The sequence below is a fragment of the Camellia sinensis genome, chromosome 14, assembly GCF_055761805.1.
Source record: "Camellia sinensis isolate YWXY chromosome 14, ASM5576180v1, whole genome shotgun sequence".
Taxonomy (NCBI): domain Eukaryota; kingdom Viridiplantae; phylum Streptophyta; class Magnoliopsida; order Ericales; family Theaceae; genus Camellia; species Camellia sinensis.
This window is the reverse complement of record NC_138974.1, coordinates 110,296,214-110,315,479: the sequence shown is the minus strand read 5'-3', so window position 1 is coordinate 110,315,479 and position 19,266 is coordinate 110,296,214. Positions and strand designations below refer to the sequence as shown.

At 34.2% G+C, this 19,266-nt stretch overlaps 1 protein-coding gene and 1 long non-coding RNA gene across 2 annotated transcripts; both read left to right on the top strand.

The window, feature by feature from the left end:
* Window positions 1-1,489: 1,489 nt before the first annotated feature.
* Window positions 1,490-6,881, top strand: LOC145807244 (uncharacterized). The gene is made up of 4 exons (XM_082905198.1): window positions 1,490-1,496; window positions 2,372-2,589; window positions 5,420-5,647; window positions 5,775-6,881. The coding sequence occupies exons 1-4, from the start codon at window positions 1,490-1,492 to the stop codon at window positions 6,045-6,047; spliced, it is 726 nt and encodes a 241-aa protein (XP_082761324.1). The 3' UTR covers window positions 6,048-6,881.
* Window positions 6,882-7,311: 430 nt separating this feature from the next.
* LOC114257281 (uncharacterized) lies at window positions 7,312-8,322 on the top strand. The gene is made up of 2 exons (XR_003627512.2): window positions 7,312-7,605; window positions 8,065-8,322. It is a non-coding gene; the product is annotated as an uncharacterized LOC114257281 (long non-coding RNA).
* The last annotated feature ends 10,944 nt before the right edge of the window (window positions 8,323-19,266 follow it).

Here is a 19,266-nt window from a genome sequence, read left to right as displayed (position 1 = left end):
AATAAAAAATAAAAAGTACACCAATCCATTTCAAAATTCAAATTTGAGGGGCACTAAATATTGAAAGTATTTTATTAATTTAAATTTAAAATTATAATCATTTATCCCTTAATACATAAGTTTTAAATAATGATATATTCCATAATTTATCTCTATACTGTTATAATTGCAAAATATTGTCATTTCATTAAGGTTGAAAGTTGTAATTCTTTTTTTTTCATTAAGGTTGAAATTTTGCATCCTTTATTAAATTATAAAATAAAATTACAAATGTAAATTCTTCTTCAAATTATATTACTACGATTAGAATGAGCTCAATTTTCACATGTGTCATAATATTATTGGTCTAAATATAATTTGTATTAAATACATGTGTTCAAATTATTAATCGCTATTAATTTTTTTTGTTTTAAATTTAAAAATATATATATATCCTTCTAAACAATAAGGACTTGAACAATAATATTTTTTAATATAATGTTTTTTTTAAAAAAAAAAGAACAAAACATAAATTTTTTAGTATTTACCAAACAAATATTTTAGCTCATTGGAGACGAACATTTTTGTCACAAAATATTTTTTTTTTTTGCGACGAATATAATTCTTCGCCAATAAATTCCCTACCTATTACACGATGTCATTGCATATTTCCATTTAATAGGTGACAAATATATTTTTGTCAGGGAATGATAAGTTATGGAAGATGAAAATATTTCATCACTAATAACTATCATGCAGACAATGTCGTTTCATATTTTTATTAAATAGGTGACAAATATATTTTTGTCCCAGAAGCATAAGTAGTGGGAGACGAAAATATTTCGTCACTAATAACTTATGATTGATTGCGTGACGAATATATTTTTGTCTCATAAGGTTAAGTAGTGGAAGACAAAAATATTTCGTCACTAATAATAAATTCTCTATTCTGGTATTCAAGAAGACAAAAATATTTTATCACTAATTATTTCTCTTTCTTAAAATGCCCGTGGTTTTGTGTTTGAGAGTACTGAAACCGTGACCCCAAGAGACACACTCTGACCCTTAATTTGTCTCACACTTAAGCCCTTCATACATGCCAGCATTGAAACTATTATCCAAGAAGGCACCCTATGCAAACCCACTATCCTTTCTCACAGTGAAGGCCCCTCTTGCACGCAAACATTTTTTCTCATTGTCTAAACCAACTTTACCCTTTCCATCTAGAAAACTCATTTCAGAAAAATCGAAGGTCAAAACCTCTCCACAAAAAAAAAAAAAAAAAAAAAAAAGTAGATAATTAATGTGGCTATTTTTTTGTGACAAAAAATACAAAGAAAAATAATAGAAAACATTACCTTGTTTACTATGGAGTTCTCAATATTTAATTTTTAATCTGTATTTTTTTAGTGAACATTTTAAAATATTATAATTTTTTTTCTTTTTTTTTTTTTTTAGATCCATTGAATTTAGATAAGGGCAAATTGCAGCAATTGCCCCTGTGTCATAAATGTCAGGTGTAATATATTTTTTTTATAGTAAAATTATAAATTTACTAACTTTGGTGAGTTAATTTCAATCAATTCAGTGATTATTTTCATTAAAAACACTAACAGCATTATCGATGGATCAAATTGACATAAAATTTAAAATTAAGGATTAAAATTGTGCCAATTGAAAGTGTAGGGTCCAAAATGACACAAAAGACAAAGTATAGGGACCATATGTGTAATTTGCCCTTTAGATAAACTTAAAAATTACAAAATTTATCAAAACACGATAAAAAATTCACCACATACAAAAAAATATAAAAATTTAGTACACTGTCATTTTTTTTATTGATTTTTGGTTTTTTTATAAATATTTTACGTTTTAAGTATATTTAAATTACGTGTATCTAAAAATAAAAAAAATAAGAAAAAACTCTAACTTGTTTTTTTTCATATTATTATTGGCTAATTTTTGAACTTTAAAATTTTTTTGATTTAAATTCTCATATATTATTTTTAAATGAATTTTCATTCGTCTTTGTTGAAATTTTTTCATATTTTAGTTTTTTTTTTTTATTTTTTACTTTTTAGATGTACAACTAATTTTTTTTTATTTATAAAAAATGTGACTAAAATAAAAAATAAAAAAATACTAAGACTTGCAATTAATTTAAAAGCCGTTTTCAAAAAATAAGTCAAATAAACCCTTTTAATTTTGTCATAAAAATCAAAAAAAGGGGATTTCTTTTGGAGACGAAAATTTTAATTTGGTGAGGAAATGTTTTTGTCACAAAAAGAATCCAAATATTTGGCGCCACATGCAAAAAATAGGCGCCCAAAATTGGTGATTGGTGACAAACTATTTTGTCTTTAAAAAAAAATAAAATTTGGGCCTATTATAGATAATAAAAACTTCCTCACAAAGAACATATCTAAAGACAATTTGGCTCAGAAGTTGAAGGGTTGTGGATATTCAGGACCATCAAATTTCATCTATCTCGTTTGTTACCTCGGCTCTTTCTCTAGTTTGCTTACTGTTGCAACCCACGGCAGAGGGACCGGCTCTTTGCTGAAGCATTCTTTCCACAATCTGATTGGAAGAGACTCTCACGATACACATGTATCTTTCTTTCCTTCCCTTTCTTCCCTCCCATTATGAACCCTAGGTTTTTTCTCTGATATTTTCATTTTGTTTCTGTTGTTCGTATGTTGTTCTAATGGGTCTAAAGTGCTTGGATTTTCTCTGTTCTCTATTAAATAAACTAAGCTATCGGTTTCTCATTGCGAATAAAATAAAATCTGAGCACAAATTTCAAACCAAACCACTTCTAGATTTCATGATAATTTAAAGACCCAATTTTTGGATAGCTTTCAACATTTAAATCACGAAGCTCCCAAGTTAAAACACGACTAAAAGTGAAATCACATAAAAAAAATAAAAATTCGTAGGTTATTCTGTACTCTGTCTCTTTCTGTCACTATTTGTTGGAGCTTCTCTATCTTTATTTATTTACTTTTTTTTTCCTAGATGAATTGGAATTGGAGTTAGTCAGTTGTTATCTCATTTAGTGAACTTACTGGGTTTATGGTATTCTTCTGCAATGTGGGAATTATAATTGCAATGGGTGTTTGCTAAGAGAGAGATAGATGAATAATTAAGGCATGTTTGGGTGTCTTCTTATATTTGTTTCTTTTGGGTGTGATATGAATTATTATTCTTTATCTTGTATCATTGCATCAGGCAATTTTTTTTCTTGGCTGGAATAGTTCTATTTCCATCCTAGGAACACAAACAAACCCACTTTCCTTCCCTCTCTTAAGCCAAGAATGCTCCATCAAATTGTGCGAATGTGAGGTGTTTGTTAAAAGTTGTAAGCCAATTGGGGTTTCTTCCAAATTTAAGTCATACCATGCATGTGTCACTTCGCTTCTAATATGAAAATTCTTATTTGAATCTTTTTTACATATGACCTGGTATATAATCTGCGATGGTGGGGGTCTGTCTGCCGCTGGAGTTGTTGGCTGCTGTGTCACAAGGGAGTTTGTTTTTGTAATGTCACTATGATGTTGTTGTGCCCCTGCTGTTGTATTGGTGCTGTTTTTTTTTTTTTCTTCTCTTTTTTCCTTTTTTTTCCTTGGTTGCTCTTTATTGGTTTGTGCTCAAAAGGTTTTCTGGGTACTTATGCTACTGCTAGTTTGTGTTAGCTCAATTTTGATATGAGCTCAAATTTATTAAAGCCAAACAATTCAATTATGGTTCATGATAAGAATATAATATAACTAATAAGGTGTTTGTCTTTTTAATAGTTTAATTTGTTGAATGAGTTGGTTATTAACAATTTAATATAATATCAAAATAGATAATGAATTCTATGTTTAAAAATATTTTAATAATTTGATTGTATACTTGAGATAAATTAGAATTTATTTAAGGATCAACTAAGAAAGAGAGAGCCTAATAACATGAAGTATTGTGTCTGCTTCTTTTTTTTCTTTTTTTCCTTGGTTGCTCTTGATTGGTTTGTGCTAATAAGTTTTTCTGGGCTACTTCTGCTACTGCTAGTTTGGTTAGCTCAATTTTGATATGAGCTCAAATTCATTAAAACCAAACAATTCAATTATGAGTTGGTTCATGATAAGAATATAATATAACTAATAAGGTGTTTGTCCTTTTAATAGTTTAATCTGTTGAATGAGTTGGTAATTAACAATTTAATATAATATCAAAATAAATAATGAATTCTATGTTTAAAGATATTTTAATAATTTGATTGTATACTTGAGATAAATTAGAATTTATTTACGGATCAACTACGAAAGAGAGAGAGCCTAATAGCATGAAGTATTGTGCCTGCTTCCTTTTTTCTTTTTTTCCTTGGTTGCTGTTGATTGGTTTGTGCTAATAAGGTTTTCTGGACTGCTTCTGCTACTGCTAGTTTGTGTTAGCTCAATTTTGATATGAGTTCAAATTTATTAAAACCAAACAATTCAATTATGAGTTGGTTCATGATAAGAATATAATATAACTAATAAGGTGTTTGTCTTTTTAATAGTTTAATCTGTTGAATGAGATGGTAATTAAAAATTTAATATAATATCAAAATAGATAATGAATCCTATGTTTAAAAATATTTTAATAATTTGATTGTATACTTGAGATAAATTAGAATTTATTTAAGGATCAACTAAGAAAGAGAGAGAGCCTAATAACATGAAGTATTGTGTATGCTTCTTTTTTTCTTTTTCTTCCTTGGTTGCTCTTGAATGGTTTGTGCTAATAAGGTTTTCTGTCTGTTTCTGCTATTGCTAGCTTGTGTTAGCTCAATTTTGATATGAGCTCAAATTTATTAAAACCAAACAAGTCAATTATGAGTTGGTTCATGATAAGAAAATAATATAACTAATAAGGTGTGTCTTTTTAATAGTTTAATCTTTTGAATGAGTTGGTAATTAACAATTTAATATAATATCAAAATAGATAATGAATTTGAAATAGTTCAAATATGAGTTGGTTCATGATAAGAAAATAATGAACTACAATTAATATAAAAATTTACTACAAACACTCTATATTTTACAGACACTCAAATATGAGTTGAACTATTTCATAGACCCTACAGACACTAAAATATGAGTTGGTTCTGTGGTAGTTTACTACAGGCACTCTATATTTTACATTTAATATAAAAATTTAAACATAATAATATTTATGATAATAATTAAATGATAAAATTTGAAGTACAATTATAAACAAAATAAAAAAAAGAATCACAATTAATAATTTCTAAATTTTAATTAAACTAATCATTTTTTTCTCTCAATTAATTGGGATCCACTTTGTAATTATTATTTTTTTATTTTTTGATATTAAAGATCATAAATATCATATTAAAAAAAATGATGGAAATCCTAAATATAATAAATTCTATGGATACATATATCCTATGTAGTGTGAAAAACTATTCAAAGCATCAAAAACTATTCAAGGCCTTGTTGATAGAGATGGAAAGCTTAGCGTGCCTATCTCTCCAGAATTTCGTGCACCGGTAGGGGACTATGCCTCAAAACTTGCCTCAAAGATTGGTGTAGAAGTGCGAACTCGTTTACTAGATCCACGTGTTCGTAGGTGGAAGTATGTTGATGCCTCCGTTAAGGAGGCGATGTTTCAACGCTTGAATGTAAGTTCATTGTCTACTCTATTATAGGACATTTTACTCATTTTTATAATAGGTTAGAAATCTTAATTATTTATTGTAATTATTTTATTTTTTATAAGAATTATCTATGACTTATCTATTTTTACAGGATCAATTTGATTTACAAGGAGACCCTGTTGATATAGTGAAGGCAATGAACACAAAATTTGGTCGGAGATTGAGTAACCATGCCTATAGGCTGCACAAACAATTCATGAAGCTAAAGGAGGCTAAAGGGGAGGAGTATGCAAGAAACGACCCACCGAAGAATGTTGATCCTACCAAGTGGATAGATCTTATTGATAAAAAGTGGAACAGTAAAGAATTTCTGGTAACATTTTCATCTTTTTTTATTATATCAGCGAAGAAAGAATTTGATTAGAATAGGGAGAGATTCTAAAAAAACTAGAAAGAACACAATCAATTTGTTGTGAAATTCCATATGTATTCTTTTCCCTTTATCTTCTAGGCATGTAAGTGGAACATAATAAAAACCAAATAAGTGGGAAAATGAGAAAGGGAAACTATTAAACATGGATTGGAAGGCTCGCATAATAGGAGATTAATTTATGGTTCCTTAAAGTGCATCTTTCACATCATAGAATAAAGAACTAAGATTTCAGTTTCTATGATTGTATTAATTTTTTGTTTGTTCTTGGGTTTGGTCTGAAGTTTCATGATAATGATAAGCAACTAGCTAAGTAACTAATATAGGATATTGAGACAGAACTTTAGATTTGATAGAGTTGTGGAAGAAAGAAAGGGTTATGAGTTTGGTATCAGTAATTGTTCCATATCTTGTGAAATGTAAATGGATTTTTTCACAATTTATCTTGCCCATGCTTATATGCCCCCTATTTGTGAACGGTGTAAATTACTCATTTTTCTTTTTTCATTCAAAAAAACCATCTTATGATGCAATCTCAACAAGTCCTCTAATCTATTTTTCAAAGAATTGAATGAAACTAGTGAATAATTTGAAATATCTTTTAAGTTGAAATGATATATAGGAAAATGATAGAGAGGAACAATGCAATTTCTTTATTATCAAGCATTAAATTTGTTTTACTAGTGATACATTTCATTGTTATATTGGTTCATTATTCCTTACAGGAACAATCAAAAACCAACATATTTGTCTTACTAATGATACATTTCATTGTTACATTGGTCATTCTTCCTTATAGGAACAATCAAAGGCCAACATCGCGAATAGAGAAAGGATGTATACAAAACATAGGTATGGTTCTAGGTCAATCCCTTTTAGAGTAGGAAAACTGGTACATATCCTTGCACTTTCAGAATTATATTAGATTCTTAGCTTTATTTATTGAATATTTGGTCTATCGAATTAGGCACGAGAAAAGAAGATGCTACCTGATCTAGCAGAGTTGTACAAGGAAACTTACTATAATGAGAAAACACATGAGTGGATCTCATCTCAAGCTCAGTGTAATTATGTGAGTATATATTGCAATTTTTATTAACAAAATTTTAGAATACTATTTGTTATAATCTTATTTAATTTTCTAATAATTATTTAATTTTTTTTATATTTAATAGGAAAATATGATACAGACACAGGCTGATCACTTCTCACAGCCAGGATCAACCCCTCTGACTGTAGAAAAGCTATCAATCAAAGTCCTAAAGCCAAGGTCTGGCTATGTGAAGGAACTTGGCATGAGACCTTCATTCTCTATTAGGAGGACCACTATCATATATGCTGAAACAAATGATTATGTGAAGTGCCTTGAGATGCAAATAGAGACACAGAAGGAACAAATACAAATGCAGAACAATAAAATAGAAGATCTTGAAGAGGGTAAGAAGAAGCGAGGGGAGATAATGGCTGATGTTGTCAACTTTTTGAGGACCAAAGGATTCACTGGACACTTTGGAAGTGGAGGGGACTCATCCACAAGTGGACATACTTCTTGGTAAAGTATATTAATTTCAATATAACAAATTTTATAAAAGAATACATGTTTGAAGAGTTAGGAAGTAATGGAAACATGCATATGACATCCAATTTGTACAGGTGCACGGGATGTATAAATTGTGAATTAATCTAAAAAATATTTTTTTTCTCTATACTTAAAGCTTCAAAAAAGGCCATCGAAATGCTAAATTATCACATAAATACATATTTGTACAGGAACCAATAGAAACGCCTTAGGAGGGACCAATATAAGTTGTATGAACTTACAGCACATTAATGGGATGCACCATTTGTGAATTAGCCTTAAAATTAATTTTTTGTTCTCATAATCTCAAAACAAGTCTGTTACAGGGATAAATTGTATAATTGATCTAATTGTAAATTGATGAGTTACTAATGTTTTTAATCTTTTGTATAATTGATTAATTACTAAAACTTTTAATTTATTTTTTTACAGATTGGATTGGGGTGGCATTTTTGACGTGCAACAACGATGTAATTTGCTTGAATGTTCATTTTTGTTTGATAAGGATACACACTTTTTGGAGTTGCACTAGTTATTGTTTGATTTTTGGTGGAATTGAACCAGTTGTAACTTTTGGATATTTTGTGGATATTTCACTAGTTTATTGTATTAGGATGAAATTATTTGTAATGATGAATTGATATTTTCATTTTGTTAATTCGTAAATGTGTTGATAACAGGTTAGGTTAAGTTGTGATAGAATTGTTATATTCAACAGGTTTCAACATGAATAGGGTTATATTTGTTGAACTAAAATTTAGATTTTGATAAAATAGGTATATAATGTGGAAAAAAATATTATGGAATTACTGACAAAATTTTCCATCCCTAAAGAAGGTTTTTTTTGTCTCTTATTCGGCTTAGGTGGATGATTAATTTTGTCATGAATTCTTTATTTCGTTGCTAAATAAATTTGTCATGACAAAAAATATTGTCACATTTTGTCACTATTACCCTCAATGTGTGACGAATTTTTTTTGACATTATTTCATCAATTTTAATGATGAATTTGTTTTTATCTCTATTGGTAGCTTCTTTGACAAAAAAATTTCGTCTTCGTTTATATTAAACGTGACAAAATTATTTTGTCTCCATTTCTTATATTTATGACAAAATACTTTTGTCTCTAATTTCTCCTTTAATGACAACATATTTTGTCGTTAATTGCTTACAAGTATGTTCCCAACAGAGTGTATTGGAGACAAAAAAATTCGTCACAAATTTATCATTTTTAATGATGAATTTGTTTTTGTCTCTATTGGTAGCTTCTTTGACAAAATTTTTCTGTCTTCGTTTATATTAAACGTGACAAAATTATTTCGTCTCTATTTCTTATATTTATGAAAAAATAATTTTGTCTCTAATTTGTTTCTTTAATGACAAAATATTTTGTCACTAATTACTTACAAGTATGTTTCCAACAGAGTATTGGAGAGAAAAAAAATTCGTCACAAATATATCATTTTTAATTATGAATTTTTTTTTGTCTCTATTGGTAGCTTCTTTGACAAAAATTTTTCGTCTTGGTTTATATTAAACTTGACAAAATTATTTCGTCTCTATTTCTTATATTTATGACAAAATACTTTTGTCTCTAATTTCTCCTTTAATGACAAAATATTTTGTTGCTAATTACTTACAAGTATGTTCCCACAAAGTGTATTGGAGACAAAAAAATTCGTCACAAATTTATCATTTTCAATGATGAATTTTTTTTTTCGTCTCTAAGACCCTTTAGCGACGACCCTTTGGCGACAAAACGGGTGACAAAAAATGTTCGTCGTAATTAGTTTGGGTGACGAAATATATACATTTTTGGACAAATTTGTTTCGTCTTTAAATCCCAAACTTGTTGTAGTGTCACTAGCCTTCCAGTAATGCTCAATAACAAAGATTTATTCTCTGATAATTAGCATAAGTTTCTAATTCCAATAGTTCTACATAATGAATATTTCTAGATATATAGCACAAGTTCATAGTTCTAATACTTCACTAAGTTTAAGTCAGCATGTACACAGTTTCATATCGAGTCAAGGAGCGTACGATTTCCCACACTAATTCCACATAAACAATTTGCACAGAGTCTACATCAACTGTCTCACTGTTCCAGTTAAAACTTCCACTGTTCATTCTTTCTAGTCAGTCAATTTGAGTATCAAAGGATTCAGATTCGTCTTTCTCGTTCCTTCCATTTGTCTATATGTAAGCAGAGGCAATAGTAAACATAGGCAAATAGTTCTTACAAGTCACACAACTTGCATGTTCATATAAGTTTCATATCCAATACACGTTTTTCATTCAATATTCTATGGCTCATATTCATATCAGTTTCATGTACAATATCAAAATCAAATTACTCATTCTTACACATAACTTCTTTGTTCATGCTCATAGTTTTTCATTTCTACTTCATATATGTTGATAAAAGTTCACACACACTCACACATGTCAATGCAATGCCCCTAATTCTTTTCTAGGACATCCTATAGCTCATATGGACTCGTGTGTGTGGTATAACATGTGCTTTGATACCACTATGTCACAATCCAAACCTGCCCCTATAGGTTTAGCATCGTAACCGGCCAGTAATCCTAAGATTACCGAAGGCCTCTAAGATAGATTAGCAAAATAAGGGGCTAGTGGAAGAAAATATCAAAATGCAATGTCCATAGAGCAGTGCATACTTATATGGGATACAAAATTTAAACTCATTTTTACATATATTATCACATCATTCTTATGCCAACCATATACATATAAAACAAAAGGGACTTAGCTCTACTACTGATAAACAAAAACTTTCATCTATAAATAAACATATCATCAAAACTCTCACATCATAAACATGAAACTCGCCAAAGGCCACCACGACTTAGCCTCAACTCAGAGGTAGCAAAAATTCAAAAGGCTTTAGCTAGTGGATTGGTTAAAGGAGTTGTTCTAGGCTTGTCCTTCATTTCGCCCACCTATAAATATATATACACACAGCGAGCTAAAGCCTAGTGAATAACATTAAGGTAAAAAGGTCAGTAAATAAATTCCGAACATTTCATAATCATAAGACATGTCATAGCATAATCATTCTCATATCTGAACATAATAATGGTATATCCAACAGAACATAACGTATCATCTTCCGACTACAGTAATCGGTCTAGGACATCGATTATCAAACATAACGCCACTTTGTCAAGTGGCTAGCGAGATCTCGTAATCACATATATGTCATGGACTCGCATTAACATGATATCCCCCATGACTTGGGGACTTCCTTTGGATGCCATAATAGATCAAAATAGAACATTTGTTCATCTAAACAAAATATCATTTCAGAAATCATAACTTATCCAATAACATTTCAAAAATAATTCATATGAACATATCTTTACAGTAACATTACTCATAGTGAGCTCCAGAAACGGTTGATCGGTCCTCGAGTCTTAACCTACAATCACAAACGTACATAGCATAAAACATGTCTTAACATTACACATTCATATGGCCATTATGGCTTAACTTTCCTTATGTTAGCTTCTTATTATTTCATATCAGATTGCTTGTACACATTGAAACACACACTCTGAATACACTTGACTTATTAGATTTCTTTTTAGGGGTGTTTCTAATTCTTATCCTCATTATTGTGGCATAGCCATGGCTTAAGAATGTCTAGGATGCAATGAGGATGCAATTTAACACTTTGAAATACTTGACAAAATTTAAAAAAAATAGGGAAGTTCGCTCGAGCGAAGCTTTGGTCGCTCTAGCGGACCCCTTGGTCTACAAAAGTATAGGATGCTGAAAATCTTGGCTCGATCCAACTTTTGGTCGCTCGAGCTATGTACTTTTAAAATATAAGATCGCTCGAGCAAAGCTTTGCTCGCTCGAGCCAACTACCTCGACCGCAAAACTTTTGAGAGCTCGCAATATGTGCTCAAGTGAAGCTTTGTTCGCTCAAGCTTTGTGACAGAATTCTGGAATTCCCAAATTTGCATTCAATAATCAAAACTCAAATTCAATGCATCAAAACTTATTCTTTTGGGCCAAAACTTGAGAAAACATGTACAAACTTATAGAACAGCTTGAATTAAGGATCATTTCGCAAAATCAAGGCCCAAAGCATGTCAATTCTTTCAAAACCAAACTTGAAACTCAATGTACAATGCATGCAGGCAATGATATGAATTTAAAACTGCCAAAACAAGGTTCAAAACTCCATGTTCTTGACTTGCATGCAATGAATTAACTTTCTTTCTTTTTCAAACTCATGAACTTGGGAAATTTGAGCTCAAAGGCTCCAAGTATGTACCAAACTCCTTTCCAAAACATGAATTTAGGAATCAACACATGATGGATGAAATATGCATGTACAAATTAACCTACAAGTCCAACATAGATGCTAGAATTGGAACTTAACTGGGCAAAATATATGCAAAAGGTCAAGTATAATCCATGAACACAACTCTAAAACACATCCTTTTCAAGAATTGAAAGGTAAATTCTTATCTAGAGGCTTCAAACACACTTGTTCTTGCACAAACTTTGATCAATTCAAGCTATATCTTCAAGTTCCTCTCAATCTCTACACTTTCTCTCTCTAGATGATCTCTCTCTCTCCACAATGTATTATCAGATTTTGGGAGCTCAAAATGATGAAGAGATGAGCTCAAATGAACTTAAAGATCAATATATATATATATAGCTATAGTGGCTTGTTACAATATTTAGAACATTAGACCAATTAAACACAATTAATTAATCTGAATCAATATTTGATCAAACTTGCTAAAGTGTTCTAAAAATTCCAAATAGCGTATTGATGTAACCAATTTTGGTTTCAAAAGCCGATAAGGCTTTCAATTTTCAAATCAATGCAGAAATCCAGACAGATATTTCTATGAGTAAGAGATAGAAAGTCAAATAGCATGCAAAACACGCAATGAATACATAATTTATTTTAACCTCTTAATTAACATCCTTAATTACTGAATAAGAGAAGATTACGGATTGGGGTTATTACGTTGCCTTTGTTCTTAGCTTTTCTATGTTGTTAGTTGACCAACTGATGGCAACACAATCTGACATCGATGCCAATCATTACATATTCAAGTCTTGTGTGGAGACCATGACCGCGGTCTCCAATTTTTCCTGCTGGCTGCAGGGTGGGAGGGGTGAACTACATCGGCTAAACGCTTAGCTCTCCTTACTCCAACGTATGTACAAGGACGCTTGAGCAGAGATTATTGCATTGAAAAAGTAGAACAAAGAGCTGAAACGATAGGCTACCTCGGTGGCCCGATTCGAAGTACCTTTGTATTCTGTAGTTGACGGCTGGCGGGGAGTAATTTCTTTTGGAAACTCTACCAATGCCGAGGCAGTCTTTAATGGCTTCCAAGGAATGAAGATGTGGCGAGGTAGCTAACAGTAGAGTCGAGAGATGAAGTTGTCTGCAAATGAAGTCAGTTTATAATCTTCGTCGCTGGGCTGTTGCCAAAATTCGAGAAATTTCTCAATCTCTCTGTTTTTTTTTTCAATTTTTTTTTTTAGCATTTTTGCAATTTGTTTTTTTTCTGTATTTTTGCTTGGGAGTGGGCACTTATAACTTCCACTATCTTTTGTACAACTTTGATCAAGGTTTGATCCTTGACATTCAATAAAAAATAAAAAAAATAAATAAATAAGTAAAAACAAAATTGTTTTGCAAATCTGAATGGCATGAATGGCACAACATTGAGCTTAAAAATCATTTTGTTTTGAATTTTGAAATTGAAAATGGTTGCGTTTTAATGAATTCTGAACTAAATATTGAGCCCTCAATAGACTAGAAATCAAACACAATAAAAGAAAAACCTAAACGATATAGACCAACTGAAACTTGCTAGAATAGAAAGAACACAGAATTTCATTGCGGGGATGATGAGAAACACCGCTAGCGTGACAAATGCGACCATGGTTATAAACATCGTGAGTGTAGTGTAGACTGTCACAGGCGTGATGCTTGCGGGCATAGCATAAGAATATCGTGGGCACGATAAAACTAGAGTAAAAAAAAAAAAGACACTGCCGGTCAACTGCCCAGACAACTGACCGACTAAAAGGGTTCTATTACAATGATTATGCACTTTTCGGTGAGTGATTAACATTGTAAATGGAGACTATCAAGAATACAAGGGAAAGATAGAAAACCTGACTCGACTGCGCCCCTAGTTCATTGCTTAAACTATTTATTGGTTTTCTGCTTAAAATATTTTGGCCTACATGAGAATTAGATTGTCATGCTTGTTCCACTCTCTATTTTGAAATCATGTACGTCAAGCTGTGAGCACTAAAAAAATTTCCCTTTTCTTTGTTGGCCCAAAGAATGGTTTGGATTTTACAAAATATGAAATAATTTTTTAGACAATCAGTCAACTCCATTAAAAATCTTCAAAATCTGTATTTGTATGGCCACTACTCGACCAACATGAAACCAACCCTTGAGATGCACAACTGAATCTGCCTTACAATTGAAGCCATCATGAAGTAGAAATAAAACGATTGAATCAAATGGAAAGAGCCAATCAAACATGGATAGGACAACAACCGATCAACCATGGACGAGATGAGTGAGTTGAAAAATGATTAGGGTTGGACTTCAAGATGAAACCGTCTACGTATCCCAAAGATAGGAATCAAGCCTCATGTAGTTCTAGGTAAGGTTCACTCAGGTATTAACACTCTCCTTTTGTGCTCTAACTTTTGCCAAAGCCTCATTTCTGGGTTTTCGACCTTGAGAGTTTTTTTTTTTTTTTTCATTTTTTATGTTCTATTTTCCCACTTTTTTCATACTCTAACTTTTACTTGGTGTAGACACCCCATTTTTGACCGTCCTCAAGACTTGGACGTCACCGTTTGAACACTCGGTGATCATCCTTGTTTGTGTTCGTCTTGAGTTCTCGGAGGTCTTGGCTACGCGCCTCGCCTCAGGATCTCTCGACTCGACTGTTTTGTGTTTGGTCTTGCACCAAACACTTGTGTTTTTGCTTTGGAGGGCAGGGAATGCCTTGTTGGCCATCTTCACACTCCACCGGCCATGGCTTAAGGCCACCGGCTGTGTCTTGTTGCCATCGGCCAAATGTTTGGCTGACTGGCACTCTAGATGGTCGACTGGCCATCTATTTTGGTCAAATTGCATTTTTGACCGGCCGACCATTGTTCATCTGCTTTTGCAGATATTTTTATGCCAGCTGTGCTAGCTGGCATACACTTTGTTCCCCTTCATATACGTGTATGGAGGGATCTCCCTCTTGACTAGCTTACTTGAGAAGTTTTGCAAGAGGGAAGCTCTATAAGTGGAGGCCTCTTCTCCCTCCATTAGGGTTAGACAAAAAAAGCCAGAGGAGTTTTGATATTAGGGTTAGGTCATAGTGTCTCTATCCTATCTCTATATTTCTCTCTCCCTCTTTTTTGCCTTGTGTGTGTTTGTGTCTTACTTTTGTGCACAAACACCTAGTTCTACACCTTCTCTTGGTTGCTGAGGGGCCAGAGGGTTGTTCTTGGTGTTCTTGACTAGTTTTGAGCATTGAGGACCAGCTGGAGCATCATTCTTGAAGAAGGTCAACAAGGGTAAGAACTTACCCCTTTTTACCCCATATTTGCATAGTCTTTTTGCCCATCTTGCGACTATTTTTAGACTTTGTGTATAACATATAAAAGCCTTTTTTTTTTGCCTTCTCTAAATATTTGTTTAAGGGTGTTTTGTTGTTTGAGGTTGTTTGACCCCTCTTAGGGCTTGTTTGGCCCCATTTTTGTGCTATTTTGGCGAGCTCCGGGACCACCTTGTTTGGGCCTCCTCACCACTGAAATCTTGAGGGATTTCAGTGGTGATTTCAGTGGTGAGGATGGTGGTTTAAGGTCCTAAGAAGGAGAGGGCCACCCCCTCTCCTTGTTGTCTTCAATATATGCCATTTTAGCCTCATGTGTGAGCACTATTTTTAAGTGCATGTTGGCCATGTCTTAAGTGTTATTTGTGCTTATTATGTCATGATGTAGCACTATTTTTACTTGGTTTAGACACACCACGCATGCTTAGCATACTTGTCTTGTAATGCCATAAATTTGCCTTAACATGCTTTAGGCTTTGACCCTTGTTCTAGCATGATTTTGGCCAAGCTTTGTGAAGCTTTTGTGTATGTTTTCATGTGCTTTAGCTCTGTTTTCAGTTGCTTTGGTCATGATCAACATGCTTTGTATAGTCCCTTTGCATTCTAGCTTGTAGGCCTTGAATGTGTGATGTCATGAGCAGGCTTTGCTTGCTTTAATTAGTTGGTTTGGCACCTCTATTTTATGCAATTTCATAGTTTGGTATGCTTGCCATGTGTCCATGATCATCTCTTTTAAGTGTGCTTAAAACTTGCCTTTTGATGCCTAAGTGATGGACCATGTTTGCATGCATGCTTGTATGTGCATTTGGCCCCCATTTCCTTAGCATTGGCCACTGTTTTGGGCCTAGTTGGAGGCTGTCCAAATTGGTATAAATCCATTGTTTGCATATTGTGGCATGCTTGCCTTGTATGGTGTCACACACTTGGCCTATCGCATGTGTTGCATGCTTGAATCATAGTGCATTTGGCATGCATTCTCATCTTTGTTTGATTGCTTAACATGCCATATGTTTTGCATGTTTGAATGTTGGCATTTCATCTTGCATACTCAATTAGCTTGCATACTTGTTATATGCTTCGCATGCTTGCCACATGTTCGTGTTGCATACTTACCCTCCATGCCTAGGTTGCATTGCATTGGACATGCATGCCTTGCCTCTTGAAATCAAGTGATAGAGGTTAGACCTTTATATGCTTATTTGGTTTGCATTTCATTTGACATGAAAATGCACAACTTGGCTTCTTGGACCATCACGCATTGAAATGCGCGATTGATGGTCCGAGAACCAAGAACCATGTCCCTTTGAGTCATAAACATGATAACGGATGTGTTGATGCACACATTGGCTTGGAATGCATTGCCATGCCTTGTTTTGCCCTCTACTGCTGTCAAAACAGGATTCTGCAGGAAGCTTTGGCCGGCCGGCCATCTTTAGTGCCGACCGACCAAGTATGGATGGCCGAGAGCTTAACCAGTGGCCGGTGATTATTCCCCATGGCCGGTGACCATTCCTCATGGCTGGTGGTGTTCCCCAATGTCCAGAGAGTGTTCCTTGGGAAATGTGCCATTCTTAGAGGAGCAGAGCAGGGAAAACAGAGGCAACTTGTACATGGCAATGGGTTTCCGAGCGGAACCGAACGCGCTTGCATTGGGCCCTCTTCCCGAGGCGTCTTTTATTGGTTAATTAGCTTAGTTAATTTTCTTAACTAGTTAATTGTTTCTAATATTTAATTAGCTTGATAGTTAGTTCAATTGTATTATTCTTTCGGTCCCACCGAGCGAGGGCAAATTTGTAATAAGTGTGGGTGCATACGTGCATGTCTTCCAACCCCCATTTCTTTCTCCCTTTTACTTACCTACTTTGATGGTTAGTACTAGGGCATATTTAATTTAGCATCCTTATGCTATGCATGCGTGCATCATTCATCAGTATTGCATGCACCAGGCTCGGCGCATCATACTAATTGCAGAGTATTTCAAATCAAACTTGAATACATGTTATCTGTTGTATCTCACATGCCATTCATAGATTAGCCGAGCCTATTCTAGTGACATTTTGTATGCGATGCATTAGCCACCTTAACATGAAATAGGATCATGCATATGATTACTAACTAGTTCACTGTTTTGGCACAGAGTACGATGTAAGTATTTATACTTTAGCATCCCGCAGAGTGTGAATGTTAACATGATAGCATGCTTACCATGTGGCTATATGCTTATGTGATATAACTGCATGAATGCCTGTGGGTGAAGGTTGGATTGTTTGAATTGGGATAATTCATCGAAATCCGTATTTTAGCCTACTCACGAGTAGCAAAATTCAAACCATTTTCCAAACAAACGGAAATGCGATGCTTTGTTCCAACTTAGGCAATTTAGTCTATACTTGTTTTGCTGTGCGCATCACATAGTAATTCTAGGCTAATAACCGGAATAGGAACACATAATGCTTTCAAAACAAGATATCACGGTTAGTAGAGGCCGATCTTTGATCGGGCGAGAGGGGGTGCTCATAGCTGACCTTCCCCAATCGTACCCAAGTTCCCGAGCCGAGGCAACTTTGGTGATGACGGACACGTGGCCTTTGGCACCGAGTCAGGGTTTCCTAAATTTCCCAAAATAAAATATTTAGGTGGCGACTCTGTATCTGGAAAAGCAGTCCATGTTTGGCACTTCTTTTCTAAAAATCTATTTTTGTCAAAATGATTTGCCGGATTTCGACTCTTTGGTTCAGATTAAGAACCGAGACAACAAATCAAGTCCGAACTGTAGAGTGAGGCCCTCCCAGGGCACGTCTACAGTTTCTGGCAACTCTGCTGGGGATTTAGAGAGCTTGACTCGAACTCGTGATGTCCTGTTTTGATTTCACTTATGTGTTTCTTTGCATTGCATGTGCATTGGTGCGCCTAGGACATCGTGTTTGCCATCTGCTATTCTTGAGCGGTTTGCCACAGGCTTGCCTTGTCAAGGCATGACCATAAGGTTGACCGGTTGCGGGCTCTGCTAATATGGGAACACAAACCCCGGCTTTTACCAGGACACCCTTTTTGACCATTCGACCTAGTGCATATCGAAATCCATAGTGACCATTCCAAGCTAGGACAGGTTGCTTACCCGATCATAGGTTGTTTGAAACTGCTGTTTGCATAGTGAAACCCTAGCTCCTGACAAAATCAGACAGGGAAACCCTACCCCAACATAGGGGTGTTTTGGCTCTCACTTATCTGCTATGTGCTTTAGAGTTGGTCTCTACAGGAATGCATGTATCGGTTTATAAGTCAGGGGCATCAGGCCTAAGGGCATCAGTATCAGAATTTGAGAATCGGTTATATCCGCGGATATCAGGTTCAGTTTTGGGGCAATAATTTGGGGAACAGTGATCAGTGGTTGAATACAGTCATTCAGCAATGCTCATATCTATTCTGGTGAAATCGGGCTGAGTTGCTGCTTGTTTTCTCTTTTGCTAGGTAGTCCTGGAACTATAACTTCAGAAGGCTCCAATATCCCCCGGTACATTGGATTTATGCTGATAGACTTTGTCAGGTCAGAGACTCAGTTCAAGGGTAATCAGGGCCAGAGAAGGCTAGTCAGGCATAGACCACCAGTACAACAGCTACTAGATCAGTGATCTTTGAGCAGTCGGGTTGAGATTTCTGAGCCTACTGCAGAAACAGATATACCGGTTGCTCAGTTAGATCAGGACAATATGTCGGGTCTGGAAGAGATGGTGCGCCAACTCCAGGATAGTATGAAAGCCATGCAACAAGATGCTGTCCGTCAAGCAGAATTCGCCAAGCAACAGGCTGTGGTCATAACCCAACAGGCAGAGACAATTGCCAGGTTAGAGCAGCAAACTGGAGTATCTACTTCACACCAGGCTCCTCCCCCACCAAGAGTTCCAACACTCGAGGAGAAAGCTAATGTCCAGGAAGATACGGACATTCAATAGGGTCATCCCCGCACCGGGTCCTGCAAAGTCTATCGGCA